The sequence below is a fragment of the Cnephaeus nilssonii genome (assembly GCF_951640355.1).
Source record: "Cnephaeus nilssonii genome assembly, chromosome: 6".
Classification (NCBI taxonomy): Eukaryota; Metazoa; Chordata; class Mammalia; order Chiroptera; family Vespertilionidae; genus Cnephaeus; species Cnephaeus nilssonii.
In genome coordinates, this window is record NC_137077.1 from 53,427,961 (window position 1) to 53,455,803 (window position 27,843).

At 43.9% G+C, this 27,843-nt stretch overlaps 2 protein-coding genes across 2 annotated transcripts in view; one reads left to right on the plus strand and one right to left on the minus strand.

The window, feature by feature from the left end:
- The first annotated feature begins 3,797 nt into the window (after positions 1-3,797).
- Positions 3,798-7,672, plus strand: COQ10A (coenzyme Q10A). The gene is made up of 5 exons (XM_079774736.1): positions 3,798-4,239; positions 4,803-4,949; positions 5,623-5,815; positions 6,043-6,144; positions 6,854-7,672. Exons 1-5 carry the CDS (start codon positions 4,106-4,108, stop codon positions 7,019-7,021), a joined length of 744 nt encoding a protein of 247 aa, XP_079630862.1. The 5' UTR covers positions 3,798-4,105; the 3' UTR covers positions 7,022-7,672.
- Positions 7,673-8,585: 913 nt separating this feature from the next.
- The window catches only part of CS (citrate synthase), a 34,588-nt gene continuing 15,330 nt past the window's right edge, over positions 8,586-27,843 (minus strand). The window contains exons 2-11 of the mRNA XM_079774735.1: positions 23,762-23,812; positions 22,676-22,783; positions 21,885-21,950; positions 21,420-21,551; positions 20,991-21,179; positions 11,672-11,871; positions 11,005-11,134; positions 10,797-10,898; positions 10,460-10,669; positions 8,586-10,150 (exon numbers count right to left, since the gene is read on the minus strand). Of these exons, the coding sequence (XP_079630861.1) occupies positions 9,980-10,150; positions 10,460-10,669; positions 10,797-10,898; positions 11,005-11,134; positions 11,672-11,871; positions 20,991-21,179; positions 21,420-21,551; positions 21,885-21,950; positions 22,676-22,783; positions 23,762-23,812 (1,359 nt within the window). The 3' untranslated portion in view covers positions 8,586-9,979. The remainder of the gene's footprint in view (positions 10,151-10,459; positions 10,670-10,796; positions 10,899-11,004; positions 11,135-11,671; positions 11,872-20,990; positions 21,180-21,419; positions 21,552-21,884; positions 21,951-22,675; positions 22,784-23,761; positions 23,813-27,843) is intronic.

The following is a 27,843-nucleotide window of genomic DNA, read 5'->3' on the forward strand; positions in this document are numbered from 1 at the left end:
AGGAGGGGACTATGTGGCCTGTATGGCCTGAAATAGCTCTCGGTAACCTGAGGAACTGGCCGTCAGGAGTTGAACTGGAGTCACGTGCCTGGTTCTGGCTCTGAAGTGGAGGTGAACAAGGGAGGTTGCCAGCCAGGTTCGTTGGGCAGCTGGAAGGAGGAGGAGGGGCGAGAAGAGTTACTATTTTTAATATTATTCAGAGCACGGAAAGAGGATTTCCCAATAGGGAAAAAAGAAATATGATGTAGGTAACACAGATACTTCCAGGGCCGGGGAGAAGGAGGCCAGAGGCGGTGGCAGAGCCCTCTCATGTGGACAGTCCTCCTGGATTCAGCTACTGGATCTATACCTGGATGAATCTAGGCAGATGCCTGCCTCTCTTTAGGACTGTTTTCATTCTTCGAGCAAATGTTGATTGAAAACTCACCTTTGAGTATAGCACTGTGCTAACTGGTTTGGAGACAGAAACTTAGAAGTAATGGTGTCTATTTTGGTGGAGCCTAAAACTTAGTAGAAGAACACACATATACACATGAAACAACTAGTGAATATAGGATACATGCTACTTTTACGTGACATTAATATTGAGGGATGGGTTCAATCAGGAGGGCCTTCCTGGAGGAGGTGTGTTTTGAGCCAGTATGTGAAGGAAGTTATCAATGCAGAACAATGGAGAGATGGCAGGAGCTTGGTTGTTCCAAGTACAGGAAATTAACTAAGAAAAGTTTAAAGACAGTAATCAGCTAATCTCATTAGTAGGAACAACAAGCAAATTGACTGGGCAGGCCTATTGTACCTTGGGGATTGTGCAGCAAGGTACAATATAACAAGGCACAATATAACATTATGACCTCAATGTTAATGAGGTCACAGTTCAGTCATGCATCCCAGTCAATTTCTGCCTCTTATCTGGCCAGATCCTTCCTTCTCACTTGAAGCAGCTGTCTTGCATGTGTAAACCCTTAGTCAGAGGGTGTGGGACTAGACAAAGTGGGGTTGGGAATGTTGTGGGCAGTTCAACAGACATAAGCAGAGCGAGGACAGGGGGCCAGGTACAGTAGTTCGCCAAGATGGAAAGCCCCAGGTGCCTAGCAACCGACAATCAACTGTAGGGCGGGACCTGCACCCTGGGCGACTTTTCCTCCTCTAGCATATAGCGCGCTGGCCATGCGTTTGGACCCCCTGACCTTTCCTCCCTAGAGTTAACATCTGTGCCTCCGTTCTATTTCAACTCCTGGCCCAGGTAAGTAACAAAACCAGCTACAGCTGACATCAGGGCCAGCTGCATTGAATAATGACCCCTGCCCTGGTGCCAGCCAATCGGTCAGTGGAGACCACGATGCTGAATGGACACACCTGGAAAGCTACTGAATATTCAATTAAGATCTTTCTCTGGGACCGCCCCTAAAATCTCTGCCCTTAAAACCCTTAGCACAGAGGATCCTCCATGCTTTTCCTCCCAGGAGTAAGCCCGTGCCTTCCCTCCATCCCTTCTGCCAGGCGCCATTAGCTTCCTCACTCCGAAGCTCCAAGGGCCCTACCTTTCCCTCTACAGCAGCGGTTCTCAACCTGTGGGTCGCCTAAGACCATCGGAAAACACAGATATTTACATTACGATTCATAACAGTAGCAAAATTACAGTTATGAAGTAGCAACGAAAATAATTTTATGGCTGGGGTCACCACAACATGAGGAGCTGTATTAAAGGGTCACGGCATTAGAAAGGTTGAGAACCACTGCTCTAGAACTTGTTTCCAAAGCCCATGTCTTCCAGGAATCACTTCTTCTACCTCTGTAATCTACCCAACAAACATTCTCTTACAGTTTGGGTCTGGATCCTGAATCCTTTCCTAGCCAGAACCCAAGTACTGAGGTTGCTGAACCCAGGTTTGGTCTGACCCCATTGGTCAGACACCTGGTGCCATTCCCACCGCCTACAACGGAAAGACTCACATGCCCACAGAGTGTGACTCCAGAATACCATCTCTGAACTGGAAGGAGGTACTGTATCTGCTGGTTAGGGTGGAGGTAACAAGGGAAAAAAGAAGATATGTTAGCAAAGAAAAAGAAATGAGATCACTCCCAAACTTGGGGCTTTAGATATACATATAAAATATGGATTCAAACACCTTCCTTACAAAATGTTAACTAAGCCAGGGTTCAAAGAGAGGAGTCCTGCTCAATGAACTCCATATAAAATGGGCTCAAACTTGAAATCAGTCCAGATTCCGTGGAAAACCCAAAATAAATGTCAATCTCAAGGAGTGTGTGTGTGTGTGTGTGGGGGGGGGGGGGGCGAGTTGGAGGTTTAAATCTGTTTCCAGGCCTCTGTTTCTGGGCAAGATTTCTCTTTCCACACAAATTAGATCTAAAAGGCAACACAGCCTTTAATTATTTTACCTGCTCCCCCACCTCACCCCACCCACATAATACTCATATAAAGCTTTCCTGAATGTGAAGAGCTTGACTAAAGATTTAGAAAGAAAGCAGAGGAGGGGCTTGCAACGTAGTAGTATAAATATCTTTACTTGTAACAGCAGGCGCCACCATTATTTTTTTGTTGTTAATCCTCACCCGAGGATATTTTATTTTAATATATTTTATTGATTTTAGAGAAGAAGGAAGAGGGAGAGAGAGAGAGAGAAACATCAATGAGAGAGAATCATTGATGCGCTACATCCTGCACGCCCCCTACTGGGGACCGAGCCCGCAACCAAGGCATTTCTCCTGCCTCAACCTTTCTCCTGCCAGCCTCCCAACCTTGGCCTGAATCGAACCTGGGACTCTTCAGTCCGCAGGCTGACGCTCTATCCATTGAGCCAAACCGGCTAGGGCGAGGATATTTTTCCCCATTGTTTTTTAGAGAGTGGAAGGGAGGAAAGGGAGGGGAGAGAGAGAGAGAAAGAGAAAGGGGAAGAGAGAGAGAGAGAGAGAGAGAGAGAGAGAGAGAGAGAGAGAGAGAGGTGATTGCTTCCCGCACTCGCCCTGGCTAGGCTGGGAATCAAACTCACCACCCTCCCTTTGGTGCTCGGGGCCCACGCTCTAACCACTTAACACCGGCCAGAGCAGGCACCGCTATTCTTTTTATTTTAAAAAAATATATTTTTATTGATTTCAGAGAGAAGAGAGAGGGAGAGAGAGAGATAGAAACATCAATGATGAGAGAGAGAATCATCAATTGGCTGCCTCCTGCAAATCCCACACTGGGGATGGAGCCCGCGACCCTGGGCATGTGCCCTGACAGGGAATGGAACCGTGACCTCCCGGCTGAGGTTCAACCACTGAGCCCCGCCAGCCGGGTGCTCTTCCCACTTCTGTCGTGAGCATCTCCCCCGTTGTATCACGATGGAAAGCCGTACAGTGACACTTCGTGGCCCGAATTCCTCCTGCCCAGGAGGTCTCACTTTTCATCACATGCATATTTTTCCAGACAGAGGATGGTTCTCTCCCCAGAAGTAAGTCTGATTCTTTCCACCCCGACTTCTTTGAATAAGTATTAAAGGAGAAAGCTGTGTGAACACTTTGCCCGGAGCTTGGAGCATTCATTTCCTTTCTCAGAGGTTTTAGTTAAGCACAGTCCTAAGGACTGGAGCGACTACAAGGGTGAATAGAATGTATGGAACCACCTATACGCAAGGTGGCACATGATAAAGGCTCTACGAGATCCACAGGTGTAGGTGTGTGCTGTGGACACGCCCACGAAGTCATCGTGGTGCTTCCGTGTCGGGGGGGTGACTGCAGACCGGCCCAGGCGCGCGCACCACCTCGCACCACGGGACCGTGTCCGCCGCGTCTCACGCACACTCGGGCGCCTTCTGGCCCGAGGTGTGGGACTACATCTCCCGACAAGCCGCGTTGTCTCCGTGCTTCCTCCCTCTCCCGTCCCGAGCCATGGCAACCGCGTGACGTGAGGGTACAGGGAGCTGCGGGAGCAGCGGTCGCGGCTTCAGTTCTAGCTCACCCCGCTGCCCGGGCGGGAGCAAGGCGAGAGGAGCCGCTGCCCGGCGCCACCCCCGCGCTCCCTGAGCCTGCCGGGCGTCCGCTCCCTCCGGAGTGAGGAGGGCGCCGCGGCTGTCCGAGCCGAGGGCTAGGGAGGGTCGCGCGCATGGCCTCGGCGGGCGCGCGGCGGCTCCCGGTCGGGACGCGCGCGGCGGCCCAGCGCTGCTGCGGCCTCCCGCTCCGCCCGGGCGCGCGCCCGGCCCCGCCCCCGGGCCCTCCGCGACCTCCGGGACCAATGAGGTGAGAGGGAGGCGCGGGCGGCCGCGCGGGAGGAGAGGGGGTCGCTCAGGACCCCGAAGCTCCGCGGTGGAGCACTGCAGCGCAGGGATGCTGGCGCGGCGCGGGGAGGCAGCGGCCACACCCTGGGGTCCCGGGTGCAGCTTTGGGGAGCACATTTGCAAGTTATTCAGGAGGGGAAGTGCCCCGGGGTGGGTGCCCCAACCAGTTCTTGCCCCTCGCGGAGTCTGTGCGCGCGGACGCCCTGGCAGCCACGGGCTTGGCGGAGCCCGGGCGCCCGGGAAGTTTCGCAGCTTTCCGCAGTAGCATAGCCCGCAGCCAGAGGCGACTGGCAGTCCGCGCGCACCCTGCTCTCGCCCGGCTCCTCCCGCGGCACTGTCCTCGGCCGCCCTCGACCTTTTGCACTCGTGACTGTCTGGCCAGGGAGCCTGGCGGGCTGCAGCAGGTGCTGAGGGAAAAGTTGACCGGACGACCTTCCTCTGGGATGTGCCCTCTTCCCCCTCCCCTGGGAATGGTTGAACACAAAAGAAACCTGACGTTTGTCTCTCCTTTCCTTTCGGGCTTAGATTTCTGATTTCCTGCAGCCTCCTCTTACCCAGGACTGCCCAAGTCTTGGCGGCGGAGGGTGGCTTACCTCCCAGCCGTTCCTTCATGGGCTTTGCCGCCTCCTTCACCAACAAGAGAAAGGCTTACTCCGAGCGTAGGATCATGGGGTGAGCATCCTCCCCTGTCCAGCATCCCTCCACATTCCCTTCCCCTCCAAACAAGTAACTGTGTCCCGGTTAGAATGTCAGGGTAGCAAGATTCATCCCCTGTCCATCTCTGATCCTTTATCCTCTCCTGCCAGCCTCCCAACCTTAATTCCCCCCACCCTTCTTCTTGATTGCCCTGCATGTACATTATGTGAACTGTCCCTAGAATTGGACAGTATCCTAAGACAATAGGGTATTATTTCTCTGCCTACCTGAGTTTATGTATTCTGAGCACAATATAAAATAGCTAACACTTACCGAGCACTTGCTACTGCTAGCAGTAAGGCTGCTTAGGTGTTTTACATAGATTTTTCTCACTTGATCCTTTCAACAAACCTATGAATTAGGTACTGTTATTACCTATGATTTGCAGGTGAGAAAGCTGAAGCACAGATAATGTATCTAGGGCTACATTAAGTTGTAGAGCTGGGATTTGAGTCCTAACATAAGGTAACATTAACATCATGAAAATGTGTACACTTGCTTTTGGGAGGTCATTCATTCAGGCGTATTTGGGATCTCTAGTTCCTGAACGTGCATGGTTAGTGGGCAAAGGTACTGGGGGGAGTGCACCTCGGGCAAGGAGAAGCCTGAACCAGCGGGCAGTTCCTTGGCCTCTGATTCCTTTCCCTAGGTACTCCATGCAGGAGATGTTCGAGGTGGTTTCCAATGTCCAGGAGTACTGCGAGTTTGTGCCATGGTGTAAGAAGTCTTTGGTGGTATCCAGCCGTAAAGGTCACCTGAAGGCCCAGTTGGAGGTTGGCTTTCCACCTGTCATGGAACGTTATACCTCTGCTGTTTCCACGGTCAAACCTCACATGGTCAAGGTGAGGTCTGTCTGGGACAGATTGATCAGGAAGTTTTTTGTGTTCTCTAGCATTTTTACATTCAAGGGCTATTTTGGCCTTTCTTGTAATAATTGTATCGCCATGTCTCAAATGCTTCCCCAATATTAGAAGGAAAATGACTTTCAATTCCTTCTTATAGTCTCCTATACTTATTATAGATTTTATTCCATTGTATGATGTTTAACTACCTGACTGCCCTCTTCTAGGCTGTTTGCACTGATGGCAAGCTCTTCAATCATTTAGAGACCATTTGGCGATTCAGTCCTGGTATTCCTGCCTACCCCCGAACTTGCACTGTGGACTTTTCGGTGAGTCAGGAGCCTGTATGACACAGGGATACAACTGGGTATGGGGCCAGAGCTGAGGTACTGTGACAGTTATTTTTTAAAAACTTTTTTTTGGAGAGAGACACCTATTTGTTGTTCCACTTATGTATGCATTCATTGATTGCTTGTATGTGCCTTGACCAGGTGGAGATTGAACCTGCAACCTTGGCATATTGGGATAGTGCTCTAACCAATTGAGCTACCTGGCCAGGGCTACATGACAGTTATTCTTTTTTTTTCTTTTAAATATATTTTTATTGATTTCAGAGAGAAAGGAAGTGGGGGAGAGAGATAGAAACATCAGTGATGAGAGAGAATCATTGATTGGCCACTTCCTGCATGCCCCACGGGATGGAGCCTACAATCTGGACATATGCCCTGAACGGGAATTGAACTGTGACCTCCTGGTTCCTAAGTTGATGCTCAACCACTGAGCTACGCCGGCTGGGCATGACAGTTACTCTTTATGCATAGCTAGCACTTGGGACTTCCCAAGTCAATGACACTTCCCACAGATCTGACCTTTTATCAAACTTGGAACATTGTGCTCAGTCCTAAGTTAGGGCATTTGCGGGGCTCTAAGGGACTGGTGGGGGAGGGGAAGAAAAGGCACTGAATACTAAGTATCCTTGCATTTGGCCAGGGACTATCCAACATGATCTTGAAGTTTCTGTCTCTTACCCATTCCCAGATTTCCTTTGAATTTCGTTCTCTGCTGCACTCCCAGCTGGCCTCCATGTTTTTTGATGAGGTTGTCAAAAAGAATGTTGCTGCCTTCGAGCGCCGGGCAGCCACCAAGTTTGGTCCAGAAACAGCCATACCCCGTGAACTGATGTTCCATGAGGTGCACCACAGTTGAGGCAAAAGATTGTTCCTTAGCTTCTCCTTTACTCTCCCTCTCCACCCAATCCTTTTATTTATTTCAATAGACTCCTGCTCCAATCTGAGTTAAGAGTCTGTGTTTATAATACTGTTTTCCCTCTCAGTTCTCCAGAAAGTGGGCTCTAAGCTGGCTGGAAATGCTGGGGGAAAGAAAAGGCAGGGGGTATGGAAGGGACACATGCTAAGAAATGGTCAGGCTCATCTTGAGAGCCCTATAAGCCTGATGCCTGCAGCCTTCTCACATTATAATTAGGACTGTGTGGTTATCCCTGAGCCCTGTCAAGGTACCTTAGTGTCTGACCAGGGAAAATAGCAACTTTTCTTAAGGATTGAATAAATTGAGCTTTTTCCTCTACACAGAGGAACTGGATGGTCAATTACTTTTGCTTGCTTGAAATGCCTCAGGGCATGCTAGAGCTCTGGCCACAGCTTAAAATCACATCACCTCACTTCTAAGAATATTTCCATGCTAGTGGAGAGCCGGGGGCTTTCTTATCATCAGTGCCACGGGGTGAGGAAAAAAAAAAAAAAAAGCACTGAACAGAGTTATACTCTTGGGATGTACCGTATTCTTCCACTTGGCCTGAGTTTTTATAAAATTTCAATAAATTAATTGTGACAATGTGAATTTGGCTTTTTAAATTATTTATTGACTTGAGAGAGACAGACATTGATTTGTTACTACACCCATTTATGCATTCATTGGTTGTTTCCTGTATGTGCCCTTGACCGGAGATCGAACCTGCAACTTTGGCATATTGGGACAACACTCTAACCAACTAAGCTACCTTGCCAGGGCTTGGCTTTTTGGTATTGTTTCTTGAGAGAATAATATAGATATAGCAGAGTAGAAGAAAGTCATGGCTTCCTTCCTAGGGGAGTGAAGGTGCAAGGCCTCTTGAACACAGTGTCCTTGCTAACTATAGTAGTACATTCTACAAGCCAGGACCTAGTACCCACTCCCTTGCCTATTAATAGACTTTTTCAGAAGGTCAGTTGCAGCAGGAGTCTCAGGATAGAACGATCTGGTCTCAGACCTCCCATATGACTGATGCCTCAAAGAGGACCACCTCTTTTATGGGAGGCTGCAAAGAAGAATAGGTATTCCGTGAAGTACCAGAGCACTCCTGTGGTTCACACCCTGAGCTAGCTGTCCCATTCCTATTTGTCCTGGCATAGTTTGTTCCTTTCACCTAGTGGGCTGGACCAGTGTCCTTGAATTCGTCACATCAGCAGTTGTGACGGACTCTCTGCAATCAACTTTGTCTCGGCTATAGTCCTTGAGTGTTCTACCTTACAACAAAATTAGGAAGGATGGCGGCTAAAGGTCAAGGACTTCTAACCTTGAGAAAGGACAGAAATCTCCTTTGGAAATCTCATAGGGAGCCTGTCTTCAGATTAGGATAAAGAAATGTCAAACCTACCTAAAAATAAAGAGGAGTACATGATAACCTATGACCCATTTAAGTCCAGGATCTTGCCAGCCAGATTTCTTACCTCATAATACATTCTTCCAGGACTTAAATAATAGCAGGCTCAAGCATTGTTAATAAAAACATTTATTTTGCATTTTATACAGAACAACCTGAAGTCTGCATCATGACTTGACAAGTTACCCAGGGGTTTATAGACAGTGTGTCCATCTGAACAGCGTGGTTCTGGGGATTAGGGATCCACACAAACACAGGCAGGAGTTGTGAGGGAGTAAGGAGGCACAGCAGGAGTGTATTTCAATCCTTTCTTAAAGAAAAGGCAGTAGAGCATTCTGAGTCACTGAAAACCTGTGCAGATGGGGCTTCTAAAACCAACACTATACTGTGAGCTCTTAGGGAGGGGCAGGCAGGTAAGGACCTTGATAAATAAGGGATACTTCCTTGTGGCAAGGGATGAGGAGGAAGCTTACCATTCTTTGAATGCCCTCAGCCCTAGGACCTGGTATTCAACGGAGACCATGTCCAAAAGTCATTTTCCTGCTCAGAGAAAGGTGCTAGTATCCCTGGGATCAAGACCATGAAGATATCATGCTGGTCATTCCTATATCCCTAGTCTATGGCCCACAGCATACTAAAATAAGGGAGAGGTCAGAGGGTAATGGCTAAAAAACTCAGTTCATTTTAAGCACTGATAAAGCCAAATGACTGGGCAAGACCCTGTATCAGACTGGTTTCTATAATCCGCAGAAAGGTCTCTATAGGGAGGGATAAAGAGGGGAAGGTCCAGAGCACCCTCCGCTGGAGGTGCAGCACATACAGAAAATCTCAAAGGAGGTATTCAAGTAGTGGAGAATAGAACACTCCCAGATCTTAATTTTTATGGGATAATTTTAAAAAGAAATAAACAAACACTGGGTACCAGTAACAACAAATGCCATGGGCTTTATGGTCATGGCCTTTATGGTCACCTGGTAGTGTTAAAAAAAAAAAAATTACCCAAAGCATGTCCAGCTAACCAATAGGTTTTGCCAGGAAGTGTCTGGGCACATGGGAGAGGACAACGGGGCTTAGTACAGCTGATAATCCAACATGATTCCTATGGAAACAAGGGGCAGAGTCCTGGTTTGCTCGCCTACTGAGGACTGGGCAGAACAAGTAACTGCAGATTCTCTGCAATCAGCTTTGACCCAGGGAAAGAGGAGCCAGATTCTCACTCTATAGAGATGGTGTGGGGGCCAGATCTAACCCATACCACATGCATTAGTTCTGGTCATCCTACAGTTGATGGGCAACTCATACTAATCAGGGGAAAGGAGCTGGTTAGGGAAAGAGGGGTCACTTTTCATTTTTTAAAGCCTTAATTTACATTTTAACTTCAAACTTATTACCAGTGCCTCAGATACAACTTAATCTTAAGTCTTTACAAGCCCCCTGAAACAAAAGTATACTTTTTTTTAAGCTCCCTCACTTCTGGTAGTTAGTTTCCCCCATCTCCAAATGTTTTACCCTGACTTAGTGTCCACAAACTTCATCAGACCATCCGTGCTCATGGACTTGGGCCTCTCTAGAGGGAAGCCTAGGGCTCGGCTCCAGATGAGCTGTGCCAGTACACCCAATGCTCGTGACACCCCAAACAGCACTGTGTAGTAGTTCATCTCCGTCATGCCATAGTACTGTAAGGGAGAAGAGAAAAGTGTTTTGTTAAAGGCCCAGAGGTAGTGGCATTTACAAATCCAGGATTATAGAAACCTTAACCCAGTCAGCCTTAAATAGAAATGATACTGGGAAAAGTATAGCAATTGTGATTCTGAAAAGAGGGCATCCTTTCCGCCTGCCCACACCTCCCCAACCATAGGCAACTTGGTAAAAAAGGTAAGGAAAGATACGAGTCCCTGCTCTGACTAGGGAACTGATTGTGTGCAAGGCAGAGAACAGTAGTGTTTGGTGCAAACTAAAGGGGAAGCAGGGAAGAGAGGACTCACCTGGAGCAGTACCCCGCTGTGAGCATCTACATTGGGCCAAGGGTTCTTGGCCTTGCCCTGCTCTAAGAGGACATTGGGCACAATCTTGTACAGTTGAGCAACCAGCTTAAACATGGGGTCATTAGGCAGGTGTTTCAGAGCAAACTCTCGCTGACACGTATATCGTGGATCAGTCTTTCTCAGTACTGCATGGCCATAGCCTGGGACAACCTATAAAGAGTGAGGGGGAGAAAAGCCAGTTATATTCTCTGGTGGGAATTCTTGTCTTTTCTAAATTCTTCAGGATAGACTAATGGGGCGGGGGGGTCCTTCTCTAAGGACCACTTCTCATGCTTACCCGCCCTGAGTTGAGTGTGTTCCAGATGTAGTCTCGTAACTTCTCATCTGACACATCTTTGCCAACTTCCTTCTGAAGATTTGTCAGCCAGACAAGCACTTCCTATCGATAAGGGGAATAAGAGTGTTAATACATATGCCAAGGAGAACGCTAAGATCAGAAACAAAAGCATGGGATGAAGAAAAACATGGAACAGGAATAGTTTTACCTGATTTGCCAGTCCATGTAGGGGCCCTGCCAGCCCATTCATAGCTGCTGCAAAGGACAGGTAGGGATCTGAAAGGGCACTGCCAACTAAGTGGCTGGTATGGGCACTTACATTGCCACCTTCATGGTCACTGTGGAGAAATAGGAAAGGAGAGTCAAGGCCAAGAAAGGGAAAAAAGGGTCAGATTATGGAAACACAGACCTTGTTGTTCTCTTATTTGTCATATACTAGCCTAGTCATGGGCGTACACCAGCCTGTAGCCAGCCAGTCAGTCAGTTATTCATAAGCTCTTGTAAAAGATGTCCCAAGCTCATTACCCGCCTTTGTTTACTGGTTGATGAAGCCTGGGTGCCAAGCTCGCTGGCTCTCACGCCAGCTTTAACAAGCAATGGCCAGAAGAGGGAGCTCCTGGAAAGCTAGAGAAAAACCTAATGTGAGCAGCTAGTGCCTTTCTCAGCTAGAAGCACTACCTTGTTCTTGATGTGATTATAATTTCCCTGTACCTCTTAACCTTCTTTACTAGATCTCTTTCTTGCCTTGTATCGTCCCTTATACCATTTTCCCATCACCATGCTGCCTATTGCCTATTCCCAGATGAGGAGACTTTTAAGGAGCTTTTCTTGACATTTCCCACCAATCCACGCTATGGTTGCTGGGTCTAGCTCACCTGTGAATGGTGAGGTACAAGCGCATGAGCTCAGTAAACTGAGCATCAGTATAGCCTAACATGTTGGTGAAATTGTGGGACCAGTCCAGCTTAGAGTCAATGGCCCCAATACTGCTGCCCTCCCGGTACAAATTCCGGTAGATCTTTGCAGCAACACAAGGTAGCTTTGCGATCAGATCCATACAATCTTCGTAAATCAACTGAAGGGGAGAAGAGGAAAATGGAGAAGAAAAAAAAAATTATCAACAAAGAATTAGGCAGGAATGCTATTTGTCCTCCATATAGCCCAGGACCAGGCTGTCTGGGTTGATGGTTACACACTGAGTGGTTATGTACGGAGTATAACAACAACAACCATTTAACTGAGCAACTATGACCCAGGCACTGCACTGGATTATTTACTCATACTACTCTAGACACGTTAAAACAGCAGTCACCCACCAGTGGCCCGTGAGGTCCAAAAGGTTGGCAACTGCTACATTAAAACATTATTCCCAATTTTTACAATTCTACCATGTATATAATGACCTCCATTTTACAGATGAGGGAACTGAAGCTCAGAGCATTCAGTTAAATGCCAGTCATATTGTGAACCCATATATATTTAATCATGTTCTTTCCCTCTATGACTTTGCCCTCAATTAATGTGCTAAGAAACTAGATTTTATCTTTTAAATATATTTTTATTAATTTCAGAGAGGAAGGGAGAGGGAGAGAGAGATAGAAACATCAATAATGAGAGAGAAGCATTGATCAGCTACCTCCCCTTCTGGGGATGGAGCCTGCAACCTGGGCATGTACCCTTGACCTGAATCGAACCAGAGACCCTTTAGTCCACAGGCTGATGCTCTATCCACTGAGCCAAACCAGCTAGGGCAAAAACTAGGTTTTAATAATTTATGTTCCCTCTTTCAAAGAAAACTCACCATATATGCCAAGGGTCAAACATTGGTATTCAACTGTTAGTTAATAGCACAGGCTTCCTTTCTTTGTTTTTGTTTTAAAGAATAGTTTATTATTTTTAGAGAGAGAGGAAGGGAGAGGGAAAGGAGAGAAGAGAAACACTGAAGGCACAACATGATTGGCTGCCTCCTGCGTGCCCCCTACTGGAATCCAGCCCTATGTATACTATGTTTTCCCCCCTATATATACATACCTATGAATTTAATTTATAAATTAGTGACAGTAAGAGATTAATAATAATAAAACAATTATAATAATATACTGTAATAAAAGTTATGTGAATGTGGTCTGTCTCTCAAAATATTTTATTGTGCCATACTCACCTTCTCACTTAAACGAAGTACGTTATAGCTTCTGTTTAGAATATCCAAATTGCCAGCATCACTACTCTTTATGTTTTGGGACCATTATTAAGTAAAATGAAGATTACTGTGATATTTCGACTGTGGATCTGATAACTCAGTTAAGTGACTAACAATGTAGATTCATACACTGGACAAAGGGAAGATTCACATCCCAATGGATGCAGCAGGATAATGCGACCTTTAAAACTTATGAATTGTTGCTGAAACCGGTTTGGCTCAGTGGATAGAGCGTCGGCCTGCAGACTGAAAGGTCCCAGGTTTGATTCCGGTCAAGGGCATGTACCTTGGTTGCGGGCACATCCCCAGTAGGGGGTGTGCAAGAGGCAGCTGATCGATGTTTCTCTCTCATCGATGTTTCTAACTCTCTATCCCTCTCTCTTCCTCACTGTAATAAATCAATAAAATATATTTTAAAAAAAACTTATGAATTGTTGATTTTCTGGAATTTTCCACTTAGTATTTTGGGACCATGGTTAACTGAAATCATGGAAAGTGAAACCAGGGACAGGTGCTGTATAGTTTAATTGGTTGTTTTTGAAAGGCAGTGTTGAACTTTTTGTTGCAATTCAGCAATCTTCTCATAGAAAGTTGTTTCTCTTTGGGAGGGGGGACCTTATCTCTAAGCATATCAATAGGCTAGCTACACGGTTTGTCTTTGTAGTGAGGGATATAGGTTTCTTTAAAAAAATTTTTTAGTTTTTCTTGATTTTAGAGTGGAAGGGGGAGGAAGGAGAGAGAGAGAGCGAGAGAGCGAGAGTGAGAGAGAGAGAGAGAGAGAGAGAGAAACATCAATGTGAGAGAGAAACATTGATTATTTACCTCCCAAAAGTGCCTCAAACCCATACAACCCAGGCATGTGCCCTTGACTGGGAATCGAACTGGCAACCTCCTGGTGCACAGGATGACATCCAACCAACTGAGCCACACTGGCCAGGGCAAGGCTTCCAGTTTTTAAGCACTTACTATAGCAGGTACTGTGCTAGGTATGTTATTTTCACTTTTTTATTTTCTTACAGTAATCCTGTAAGGTAACATATCCCTCATTTTACAAATAAGGAAATTAGGGCTTGGCCAGGTTGAGTAACTTATGCAAGATTACCCATGTAGCTAACAAGCATCATCTAGCTTAAACAATTAACTCATGGCCACTTTTGTTTCACCTATACCAGTGGTTGGCAAACTCATTAGTCAACAGAGCCAAATATCAACAGTACAACGATTGAAATTTCTTTTGAGAGCCAAAATTTTTAAACTTAAACTTCTTCTAATGCCACTTCTTCAAAATAGACTCGCCCAGGCCGTGGTATTTTGTGCAAGAGCCACACTTAAGAGGCCAAAGAGCCGTATGTGGCTCGCGAGCCGCAGTTTGCCAACAACGGACCTATACCATACTTCCCCCTCTCACTTCTCAAATTATTTTGAGTTAAATATCAGACATCATATATGTATTTCAATAAGTAAATATTTAAGCATGTATATCTAAAAGATAAAGATCCTTCATAAACCCAAATCACAAAACCATTATCCTACTGAAAAAAATTTAATATGTCCTATCACTAAATATCTTCTCAGTATTCAATTTAAGTTCCCTCTTACGCTCTCCTTTATTTTCACTTTTTATTGAATTTATTGGGTTGACACTGGTTAACAAAATTATACAGGTTTCAGGCGCACAAATCCACAACACATCATCTGTACACTGTATTGTGTGTTTACCAACCCAAGTCTCTCTCTCTCTCTCTTTTTAAAAATATTTTTTTTATTGATTTCAGAGAGGAAGGGAGAGGGGGAGCGAGATAGAAACATTAATGATGAGAGAGAATCACCGATCAGGGGATCGAGCCTGCAACCCACACATGTGCCCTGCCCAGGAATCAAACCATGACCTCCTGGTTCATAGATCAATGTTCAACCACTGAGCTACACCGGCTGGGCCCAAGTTTCTCTTTATTTGTGGGAAATCAGATAATTTCTTCTGTAGAATTTCCCCCAGAGTTTGCTGGCTATACCCCTGTGATGTTTCCCTGTCAACTGTATTTCCTACAAACTGAAAGTTAGATCTAGAGGCTGGAGCAGATTCAGGTTCAATTTTTTTAAAGCAAGACTACTGGATAATTTTGTTGTGTTCATTTGTTAAGAGAAACATATCTGGTTGCCTCTCTTTTTGTGATGTTAAGAGCTTGCTCAATTTTTAGGGCTCAATTTTATTTTCTCAAAGGGATTTTAAGTTCCTTTAGGGAAGGGACAGGGTTTTAGTTGTTTTTTTTTAAAAAATATAAAAATGTATTGATTGACTTGAGGGAGAGAAACATCGATTTGTTTTTATTTATGCATTCATTGGTTGATTCTTGTATGTAACCTTACCAGTGATCAAACCACAACTTTGGTTTATCAGACGATGCTCTAACCAGCTGCTTTTATCCACAATTTCACATACATAGAAAGCATGGAGTAAATACTTGCTGATTGATATTACATAGTGCTATCCCATCCAGCTAACTGGTTAAAAGCTCCTACAAGAAGTCATGAAGGCCTGACTAGTGGCTCAATGGTTGAGCACTGACCCAGGAACCAAGAGGTCACTGGTTTGATTCCTGGTCAGGGCACATGCCTGGGTTGTGGGCTCGATCCCCAGTATGGGGAGTGTAAGAGGCAGCCTATCGATAATGTTTCTCTCTCAGCAATGTTTCTATCTCTCTAATTCTCTCTCTTCCTCTCCCTAGAAATCAATAAAAACATATTAAAAAAAAAAGTCATGCCGAAACCGGTTTGGCTCAGTGGATAGAGCGTCGGCCTGCGGACTCAAGGGTCCCAGGTTCGATTCCGGTTAGGGGCATGTACCTTGATTGTGGGCACATCCCCTGTAGGGGGTGTGCAAGAGGCAGCTCATCGATGTTTCTCTCTCATCGATGTTTCTAACTCTCTGTCCCTCTCTCTTCCTCTCTGTAAAAAATCAATAAAATATATTAAAAAAAAAAAAGTCATGAAGTTTCAGTAGTTCTGTTGGAACTAAGTAAAACTGATAATAACTAGCCTAAATAAATTAATCACTATGAAGTCATCTATACTCATTCAGTGAATTTTGTCAATGCCACCAGAATTCAGTGAGAATACTGCCAAAATAAAAGCTATTTTTTAAAAAAATATATATTTTTATTGATTTCAGAGAGGAAGGGGGAGAGAGACAGAAACATCAATGATGAGACAGAATCGCTGATTGGCTGCCTCCTGCATGCCCCACACTGGGGATTGAGCCTGCAACTCAGGTATGTGCCCTGACTGAGAACCGAACCTAGGACCCTTCAGTCCACAGGCTGACACTCTACCACTGAGCCACACTGGCCGGGCTAAAGGCTATTTTAAGTAAGAAATACTTAGTTAACACTCTGTAAGTTCTCAGATTCCTTACATGTTAATCATACTATTAACTATACCTCTTTGCAGATTGACATCCCCCAAGGAAGTAGGTTACTTCCAAAGCCTGCTCAAGGATAGGCAGTTCTAAGGGACTAGATTCACTAGCAGAATGACAAGAACAGGATCTCAGGCCAGGCAAACTGGTATCTGTGAAGTATATACTAACTTTCAAAATCATTTGGAATGTATGAATGACCACATCATGAAGATACCACAAAAATGAGATTGTTTCAACTTCTACCAGTGAGGATGAAGTTTATAAAGCATAAAGTATCAGACCAGGTATAACAGTGTGGGATCCTTATCCTTTTTGTAGTGGTCAATGCTGTACAGTTAAAGAGAAGTTAAAAAAACAAAAACAAAACAACAACAATACAAAAATCTGGCAGAGAACTCTTGCTTATTCATTCTTTAATAAGATTGGAGTGCTATTTTAGCTTGTACCAACTCATTATCTACAAAGCCTTGGAAAAAAAGATGTTAAAACACACCACTATCACAACTGTCTTGAATAAAGGTAACAAAATTGACCGTAACTGTCATCGAGAGCCACCATCTCTAATGCTAGTAAAATTCTGGCCAAATACTTAACTATCAATCATTAAGAAGACACAGAAGAAAAAAAGCTAGTATTAATAGTGAAGAGAGTTCAGAGTAGAGCAAACTCAAATTTGAATCTTCTCTCTACTTAATCTTTCTAACCCTCAGATTTCCCAGTCAGTAAAATGGGAAGACAATATCTACCTCATAGGGTTGTGCTGAGGATTACATTGGATGATGAATATAAAGCACTTAAGTATATTTGGTGTGTTTTCAAGAGCTGTTAGGTGTTAGGATGCCTTGATTATAAACAGCTTCAAAACCTACATGTACTGTTATAGGCCTTACAAAAGGTGGTATTATAAACAAAACTTGATCTGCCAGCTACTTCCCAAATTTTACTCAAACTTTACTTAAGGCTACTTCACAATTAAACATCTGGGTTGCATCATAGCAATCTCCTGATCTTGAGTGAAGTTAAGCCAAATAGAAAGAGTCCTAACTCTTTCAACTCAAGAGGTTACACTATCTAAAGTCATATGAACTGTGATGGAAAAATGTTGGAGGCAGATCATTCTTTTTTTTTTTTTTTAATGTAAAGCCAATTGAGAACTCCTGTTTTATTTTATTTATTTATTTATTTTTAAATATATTTTATTGATTTTTTACAGAGAGGAAGAGAGAGGGATAGAGAGTTAGAAACATCGATGAGAGAGAAACATCGATCAGCTGCCTCTTGCACACCCACTACTGGGGATGTGCCCGCAACCAAGGTACATGCCCTTGACCGGAATCGAACCTGGGACCCTTGAGTCCGCAGGCCAACATTCTATCCACTGAGCCAAACCGGTTTCAGCAGCAGATCATTCTTTTTAAAAAAATATTTTTATTGATTTCAGAGAAGAAGGGAGAGGAAAAGAGAGATAGAAACATCAATGATGAGAGGGAATCATTGATTGGCTGCCTCCTACACGCTCCCTAATTGGGGATTGAGCCCATAACTCAGGCATGTGCTCCTGACCAGAATCGAACCCAGGACCCTCCAGTCCACAGGCCAACGCTCTATCCACTGAGCCAAACCAGCTAGGGCAGATCATTCTCTTGAGATATATGTTAAAAAAACAAGATGAACTGATGATCCTAATAAAGACTCAGATCACATATAAACTTAATATAAATTTTTAAACAGAAATAACCAGCTGAATGCTATAATGTAATTCTTCTTAAACAGTCCATGGTTAAATTAACCAAAACAGAAAACTGACCTGAAATAGCATGTCTGACCTTTACTAACTAGTAAGAGTTACAAGATGTGCCCTTCTTCTTTGAAATCAATAAAAATATATTTTTAAAAAAGATACAAGATGTAGCAGCAAAAAGAGCATCAAGCACCACTAAACTAAAGCACCAAAACCCAGTGCTAATTTTTGTGTAGTGTGAACTTATTAGACACACATCCTAAGGCTGACAAATTCATCAGTTATAACTTGTACTCTCCAGAAGATCGGCAAAGTCCTGACATGCATGTTTACTACGAGAGAGCCACACTTAGATGACAACTCACAAATAGATGGTGGTAGAACAATCACATCAATGGCCATGCTGAAATGGAGGCAATAGCAAGCACAGGAGCACATTTTAGTGATTCAACAAAGGACAGTGTGAGGCACCGCAGCATGTTTGGATGCCTGGGGAGTGTCTTGTAGGCATCCATTAAAAAGTATGAAGAAGCTGTTTTCTCCTCTCCTCATGACAATCAAACAGAAACTCACTTATGGGTGGTAAATTTCTAAAAGATGAGTTTTAAGACAGAAGAACTGTAGGTCTTTTTTTTTTTTAAGCTTTAAAAAATATGTATATACATTTATTGATTTCAGAGGCAAAGGGAGAGGGAGAGAGACAGAAACATTAATGAGAGAGAATAATCGATTGGCTGCCCCCTGCATGCCCCAACCTGGCACATGCCTTTGACCAGAACTGAACCTGGGACCATTCAGTCTGAAGGCCGACGCTCTATCCACTGAGCCAAGCTGGCTAAGGAAATGTCTTGACTTAACCTTTTGTGTTATGGTGACCCACACAGATAACAATCACCTGAAGAGCATTTTGAATAGCATCTAAAAAAAGAAAATGAGGAAGGAGACTTGACTTGGGGTGGTAAACAAACAATACAATATACAGATGATGTATTTGTAGAATTATATACCTGAAACCTATATAATTTTATTAACCAACATTACCCCAATAAATTTAATAAAAATAAAGGGGGAAATGAAAAGCAATATATCCAGGTTATACCGCTTTCTGAATTTACGGATGTGCAGCTCTATGAATGCTTTAAGTGCTTGTGAATTGTATATTCTGTGCCATTCCAATACCCTCCTCCTCCTCAATGCCAAACAGACTAATATCAATTGCAAACTCTCCCTCCCTCCTTCCCCCAACAGCAAACATAATTCTCTATACACAGTTGGCATCAAATAAATATTGACCAACCAAATGAAGCAGGATTTGACAAAATCCCAAGGGGATTTCATCAGACTAGTAGACCACGGTATGGCCCACAGACCATTCTGTGCCTTGCATCATAGTAAACTTTCAGAACCACTTGGTGGTTGGCATCTTATTATCAAAATCATTTCGTATACCTGTTTTGCAAAAGGGAACTCTTGTGTTCCTACATTACCTGTCTCTAAGAAACAAAAGAAAATGAGATGTGCTCCTGTAAACTGAACCAGAAATCTTGTACTTTACCCAGGTTGATGAGTACAGGGGTACTGGAAAGAGGATGGAAGGAAATTAGGTACTCTGTATTGGGACAGGCACAATAGTCTTCTCCTACTACAACTACAGAGTACACATATTTAATTTTCAGAAAATAAAGCTCAGAATCCTGGATCTTACTTCTGGGATACTAACTACCCTCCCACTCCTGATAGGTATCTTGAGTGGGCTAGTTCAGAACTGTGGCTGATTGGCATTAGTCCTCCCAGACTCTAGAGTTGCCATTCTCAAGATTCTCCTTATTTGAAGAGGAGGACATGGGACCATTTGGATTTAATGTGAGACTACACTATGAAATCTTCCTCAGGGACTCTGTAGTTAAATCACATCCTTTTCTTTCTTAAAAAAAAAAAAAAATTAAAAAATTGATTTGAGAGAGGAAGTGAAAGAGAAACATCAATTTGTTGATCTACTTATCTATGCATTATTAGTTGATTCAATTTTTAAAAAATATTTTAATGTTTTTATTTTTATTTTAAAAAACTTTTTATTTCAGAGAGGAAGGGAGAGGGGGAAGAGAGAAATATCAATGATGAGAGAGAGCCCTGGCTGGTGTGGCTCAATGGAAAGAGCGCCGGCCCGTGGACTGAAGGGTCCCAGGTTTGATTCTAGTCAAGAGCACATGCCTGGGTTGCAGGCTTGATCCCTAGTAGGGGGTGTGCAGGAGGCAGCCGATCGATGATTCCCTCTCATCATTGATGTTTCTATCCCTCTCCCTTCCTCTCTGAAATCATTAATTTAAAAAAAAAATGTAAAAAATGTGAGAATCATTGATTGGCTGCCTTCTGCATGTCCTCTATTGGGGGATTGAGTCAGCAACCCAGGCACATGCCCTGATGGGGATTTGAACCATGACCTCCTGGTTCATGTGCTCAACAACTGAGCCACACTGGCCAGGCTGGTTGATTCTTTTATGTGCCCTGACTGGAGATCCAAACACATAACCTCGGTGTGGACAAAGTTACATCCTTTTCAATGTTCCAAGAGCCCTGTGTACATATTTCAACAGGGTTTTACAGAATTATAATTTCTTTTTGACATCTATACCACCCTAAACAAACAACTTTGGTGACAGAAAGCATGCTCCATATACCCAAAGATAAAAAGTAAGCCACAATAAAAAATGGTGAAATATGTTTCTGGCATAACTCAGGAGTAAATTTTCTTAAAGATTCTATTTGTTTTTTTCCCTTCACATTCTATTCTCTGAATCCCCATCACACACCAATCACTGCACCAAAATTTCCTACCTCCCAGTACTTGGTTCGGCTGATACCCTCTGCATATGCTCGGGCAAAGTTGCTTTCACTATTGAGGGCTGTAATGGCTGCACTGAGCTGAGACATGGGGTGTAGATTGTTGGGAAAGTTGTCCAGCATGGTGACCACATGGGAAGGCAGAGCCGCCCTCTTTGCCCACTCTTTTGAGAGCCACGACACCTGTGGAAAAGGATACATCACTCAAACAAGGCAAAGAAAAAGAAGAGAAAAAGTGACATTTGAGTAAGAAAATAAGCAAATTCAACCCAATCCACTTATACAGCAGAACTCTGCTCTGATTCCTCCAATTCACTGTAATTCTTTATAAACTACCACCAACAGCCAGATCAGGATTAAGTGTTAGAAATTAGAGAAAGGCAAAGGAGGGGAATGAGAAAGGCCAATGTCCTTCTGCTTTACCTGTTCCTCTGTTGGGACTTTCCCAGTTACCAGCAGCCAAAATAAGCCCTCCGGCAGGGGTTCTTCCCCACCCTTAGCCTTGGGCAGCAGTTTCTGACACTCAGGGATACTGTAGCCACGGAAACGGATGCCCTTGAAGGAGAAGAGTAAGAATGTTATACAACGTAAATTTATTAGCCTGGAAATAATTGACTGGTCCCACACTTATCAGACATTTCAACAAATTAGAGTAGAACTTTTAAAACTTAAATCTTCAAAAAACTTACTTCTGCTTTGTACTTTTACTAGTTGACTTATTAAAAAGGTAAACTTATTTTTCAGTTATCCCATATATACCTATTTTCAAGCTTCCAAAATATAAAGGTAGGTGATTTTGTTTTCCTTACCCTTAGTGGTCTAAAATACGATGTGCACAATAGTCAATAAACACAATAATTATTAGTGATTAACGTGAAGGTCTCTTACCTCATCAGGATCAAGAACTGATGTTTCGTATACCAATCCCTTCATGCCTCTCATGCCACCATACATCTAAAGAAAAGAAGAGGATGCAACCAATGGCCAGAATAATTCAGGCTAGAGCTTGTTAGTGCTTCATGGGATCTAGGAGAGGCCATTTATCTCTGACTTGTAAGACTTCATTTGGGAAAGATGATTTCCAATGAGTTAACTTATTACAGTATGGAACTTTGCAAGGGAACCTACTAATGTTGGAAATGAAAATTTTAAATTGAGAAATAACTATCTTAATTTGATGTTCCTGCCTCTGTTTGCTTCCCTTTCCTGTTGAATTTTATTTTTTCTCATGCCCACTGTTACTACCTCATTCCCACCAACCAAAGTAAACAGAATGGGATCTATTACAGGGGCAGGATATACGAGACTAATGGCTAAACACTGCTGTGGAATTATCATCTGAGCTGCTCAGACTCTGGGCTAGAAGAAAAGCCATCCTAAAGCCATCCTAGAGGGCCTGGATGGTTGATACAACGTCGACTCCAAGACAGAGAGCTCTGGCCCCTAACCTAAGGAGTTGGAAATAGAAATAGAAATTTCATTCATGCCTCCCATAGGTGAATTAGGTTAGGCTCAACTATTAAATCTGTAGAAAATAAGTCTAATTTCTAATAAAAATCATTAAGCACCAACATTGCCTTATACAGAACAGAATGCTTTTGAGTAGTCAGTGAGGAGAACAATACTGTTGCTAAAGCACATTACAGAGCTACTTTTCCAGCCAAATCCCAAACTCTTACCATGTCCACAGTGATTTGGCCCACCACTGTTTTTCCATGTTGCTGCCTGAAGGTCTTAATTCTGGCCTGCTCCTTAGGTATCAGGTCAGCCAACACATCTTTCAAATTCTAAAAAGAGAAATAGGCTAAGTTATGGTCAAAATGCTGACTACATTACCTGCTAAGTAGGTATACGAAGACTGGTTTTTTATAACTTGGTTTTCTCTATCTGCCCAGGAAGACTGGTCAACTACTCTGTACATACGAGGTTAAAAGAATTAGGTGGAGCTCTGGCAGGGTGGCTCAATTGGTCAGAGCGCTGTCTTGATATGCCAAGGTGTTGGGTTTGATCCCGTCAGGGCACATAGGAGCCATCAACCAATGAATGCATAAATAAGTGAAATAACAAATTGATGTTTCTCTCTCTCTCTCCCTTCCTATCTATCTAAAAATCAATGAAAAGAACTAGGCAGAGGGAAAGGAGAATAGGGAGTTGTTTTAATGGATACAGAATTTCAATTTGAGAACATGAAAAAGTTCTGGAGATGGACAGTGCTAATGGTTGTGCAATAATGTGAATTTACTTACTGCCACTGAACTAATACACTTAAAAATGGTTAAAATGGCAAATGTTATGGTATGTATATTTTAGCAATTTTTAAAAAAAGATTAGGCATGCCCGGCTGGCAAGCTCAGTGGTTAAGCGTTGACCTATGAACCAGGAGATTGCAGTTCAATTCCTGGTCAGGGCACATGTCCGGGTTGCAGGCTCAATTCCCAGTAGGGGGTGTGCAGGAGGCAGCTGATCAATGATTCTCTCTTTCATCACTGATGTTTCTCTCTCTCTCTCTCCCCCTTCCTCTCTGAAATCAATAAAAACAGTAAATTTTAAAAAAGATTAGGCAAAAATATTTTATATTCTCATCTCACTACACTATTGAATAAATGACTTCTTAAAATAGTAGTAATAGTAATAGTTATAATAACAAACACCTCCAGAAGATACTCAGAATAATGATGAATCTGGGTGGTAGCCAAACCACCCCAACCCTATCCCAGGATCAGGCTGCCTCAATGATTCTCAGTCTTTGTTCCCCCAAAACTTACCGCGGAGGAAGCACTAGCATGCCGGGCAGCAAGAACAAGACAGGATGCATTCTGCAAAGAAAACACAAAAATTTATGCAATAGTTATTCCTCCCTCCTATGTATTAACAAGGAGTGATAGTGACTCAACCTGTATTCACCTTAGCCTCTAAGGACAGTTTGACATAAAAAAAGCTGTAAAAGGCCCTGAATAGCTTGGAAGGAGTTACCAAGTCTGGAGGCAGCAATTGGGTTTAGCTCTGCTTTTTGCATCCAGAGCTTCATTAGTATCCCCTGAAGACAGACTCTCTCCCATCATTTGGGTTCCAGGGCTGGGCTTTGTTAGGCACAGAGGAAAGGTCAGAAAGGCTGTTGTTACAGAGTACCTAGTCCATCCCAATCTAGCTCTTAATAATTCTGAGTGGCCCTGAGAAAAGCAAATGAGGGAACTGAATAATTACTTAACCCTGCTGGTAAAATCTCTCAGGCACCTAGTAGTCTTCTGGCAACACTTCCAACCTTTCCAGTCAGCCTAGGAGAGCCCACAGGCAAAGCCAGACTATCAGAACACTACCTCAAATGCTCCTGGAAAAAGCACAAAGACAGAACATCTACAAAGTAACAACTGACAGAAGGCTACTCAGCAACAGCAATGGAAACTAGAAAACTGTAAAATCATCTTCAAAGTGCTGAGAGAATAATTAAACTAGAGTTGTGTACTGGGTGAGAAAATATCTTAAAGGAGGTGAAATGAAGACATTTCAGACAAACAAAAGATGACAGTTTATTGCCTATATACCTGAACCCAAAAGGATTTTTAAAGATATACTTCAGGAAGAAAATTATCCAGAAAGATGGACCTGAGATTCAAGAAGGCTATATATATCTGCTCTGGCCACTGTGACTCAGCTGGTTGGAGGTACACCAAAAGGTTGCAGGTTTTATTCCCCGTCAGGGCACATAATCAGGTTGTTGGTTCGGGGCATGTGTGGGAGATAACTGATCAATGTTTCTCTCTCACATTGATGTTTCTCCTTCTCCATTCCCCTCCCTCTCTCTACAATCAGTAAAACATAAAAATTTTTTTAAAAGAGGCTATATCCCTTACTACAAAGACAAATAGTGTAGCCAGCCTATTAATATGTTTAGAGATAGGGTCCCCCCCCCCCCCAAGAGAAACAGCTTTCTATGAGAAGATTGCTGACCTGCAACAAAAAGTTCAACACTGCCTTTAAAAAAACAACCAATTAAACTACATAGCACCTGTCCCTGGTTTTGCTTTCCATGGTTTCAGTTAACCGTGGTGCAAAAAAACTAAGTGGAAAATTCCAGAAATCAACATTTTCTATGTTTTTTTTCCTAGTATATTTTTATTAATTTCAGAGAGGTAGGGAAAGGGAGTGATAGAAACATCAATGAGAATCACTGGTCGGCTGCCTCCTGCATGCCCCCCACTGGGGATCGAACCTGCAACCCAGGCATGTGCCCTGACAGGGAATCAAACCGTGTGACCTCTTGGTTCATAAGTCGACACTCAACCACTGAGCCACACTGGCCAGGCGACAATTCATGTTTTAAAGGTCACATTATCTTGCTGCATCCCACTGGGACGTCCAGTGTATGTATCCACACTGTTAGTCACTTAGTTGGCTGAGTTATCAGATCCACAGATGAGATATCGCAGTGCTTGTGCTCAAGTAACCCTCATTTTACTTAATAATGGTCCCAAAACATAAATAGTGATGATGGCAATTTGGATATGCTAAACAGAAGCCATAAAGTGCTTCATTTAGGTGAGAATGTTTAAGTATAGCACAATAAAATATTTTGAGAGACAGACCACACTCACACAACTTTCATTACAGTACTAAGACCCAATGAACGAAATTCATGCAAGGGGCTTGGCCCTCCCAGCCCCGCCCCCTCCCACTGGTTGTTCCAGAAGGTCGTTCTGCCATCTGGTCTAATTAGCATATTAGCTCTTTATTATACAGGATACCAGAGGTCCTGTGCACAAAATTCGTGCACTGGGGGCTGGGTGGAGGAGGGTCCCTCAGCCCGGCCTGTGCCCTCTTGCAGTCCGGGATCCCTCTCACAGTCTAGGACCCCTCGCTCCTTATCACCTGCCTGCTCGCTGCTCCTTACCTCTTGCCTCACTGCTCCTTAGCGCTGCCACCGCTGCTGCGCTAGCCAGCTGTGAGCCCAGCTCCTGGCTGAGTGGCGCTCCCTCTGTGGGAGCGCACTGACCACCAGGGCACAGCTCCTGTATTGAGCGCCTGCCCCTTGGTGGTCAGTGCGCATCATAGCGACCAGTCGTTCCACCAGTCCTTCTGCAGTTCGGTTGATTTGCATATTAGATTTTTATTATATAGGATTTGTGTGAGCTCTTACATGTTAAAGATACTAAGTATTTATAGAATATTTGCTGCAAATACATTTTTCCCAGTTTGACTTTTATTTTTTTTAAAAATATATTTTATTGATTTTTTTACAGAGAGGAAGGGAGAGGGATAGAGAGTTAGAAACATCGATGAGAGAGAAACATCGACCAGCTGCCTCCTGCACACCCCACACTGGGGATGTGCCCGCAACCAAGGCACATGCCCTTGACTGGAATCGAACCTGGGACCTTTCAGTCCACAGACCGACGCTCCATCCACTGAGCCAAACCGGTTCTGGCCCCAGTTTGACTTTTAAAATATAGGCTCATTAGCAATTTTCCATGTAGCCACATGGATTCCTTTAGATGCCCGTTTTCTTCCTCATTGGAATTCTATGTTATTTTTATTGCTATAATTTCTTTTTTTTAAAGAGTCTCTTATTCTGCCGAAGCCGGTTTGGCTCAGTGGATAGAGCATCGGCCTGCGGACTGAGAGGTCCCGGGTTCGATTCCAGTCGGGGGCGTGTGCCTTGGCTGCGGGCACATCCCCAGTGGGGGGTGTGCAGGAGGCAGCTGATCGATGTTTCTCTCTCGTCGATGTTTCTGGCTCGCTATCCCTCTCTGTAAAAAATCAGTAAAATATATTTTTAAAAAAAAGTCTCTTATTCTTATTGAGCTATATTTTCTTCTAGTTTGCAGCCATGGGATCATAATGGCTTCACCTCTAACTTTATTTTTTAAAATATGTTTTCATTTATTTGAGAGAGAGAGAGGAAGAAAGCGAGAAAGAGAGAAACATTGAGCCCACAATCGGGGCATGTGCCCTGACAGGGAACCTAACCAACAACCTATTGGTATACAGGACAGACATCCAGGCCCAGGCCTCAGGCTTTTTACTCTTTGTTGTTACTGCTTATATGAGTCAAAAGGTCCTTCACAGCCCTAGCCGGCTTGGCTCAGTGCAGGGGTCCTCAAACTTTTTAAACAGGGGGCCAGTTCACTGTCCCTCAGACCGTTGGAGGGCCGGACTATGAACAAATTCCTGTGCACACTGCACATATCTTATTTTGAAGTAAAAAAACAAAACGGCAAAAACACCCGCATGTGGCCCGCGGGCCGTAGTTTGAGGACACCTGGTATAGAGCATCAGCCTGTGGACCGAGGGGTCACAGGTTTGATTCCAGCCAAAGGTACATGCCTGGGTTGTGGGCTCGGTCCCCAGTAGGGGTCGTGCAGGAGGCAGCCGATAGGTGATTCTTTTTCATCATTGATATTTCTATCTCTCTCTCCTTCTCCCTGAAATCAATAAATATATATATATATTTTAAAAAAGGTCCTTCACAGGTGGTTTATTATGCTAATAAGCTCATAGTTTCTGAAAGAGGCTGAAGATTCTCATTCAGGGTTTTCACAGGACAGTGGCACCTTGTAGAACCCCTACTCCTAGGAGACTCGCCTTTCAACAGTAATAACAGAACAGCTGACACTGAATGGCCACTTAAAACAGCCCCAGCACTCTTCTAAGTGCTTCCCCTGGTGACCTGGTTTGATCAACAACCCCAGGAGGGCACTATTATTCCCAGCTTTCAGATGAGAAAACAAAGGCGCCGAGTGGTTAAGTGATTTGCCCAAGTGCAGGACAGAGCTGGGGAATAGATGTGCACACAGATGCAGGGATTCCCCGCGCAAGTGACAACTGAGGCAGGACAGGACAGTGCCGGGAA

What these genes read in the sequence shown, in the direction of transcription:
- COQ10A (XM_079774736.1), top strand. Translation starts at nt 4,106, where the DNA reads ATGGCCTCGGCGGGCGCGCGGCGGCTCCCGGTCGGGACGCGCGCGGCG. An exon ending in TCCGAGCGTAGGATCATGGG is followed by an intron (nt 4,950 to 5,622) that starts GTGAGCATCCTC and finishes TCCTTTCCCTAG; the next exon opens with GTACTCCATGCAGGAGATGT. An exon ending in TCAAACCTCACATGGTCAAG is followed by an intron (nt 5,816 to 6,042) that starts GTGAGGTCTGTC and finishes GCCCTCTTCTAG; the next exon opens with GCTGTTTGCACTGATGGCAA.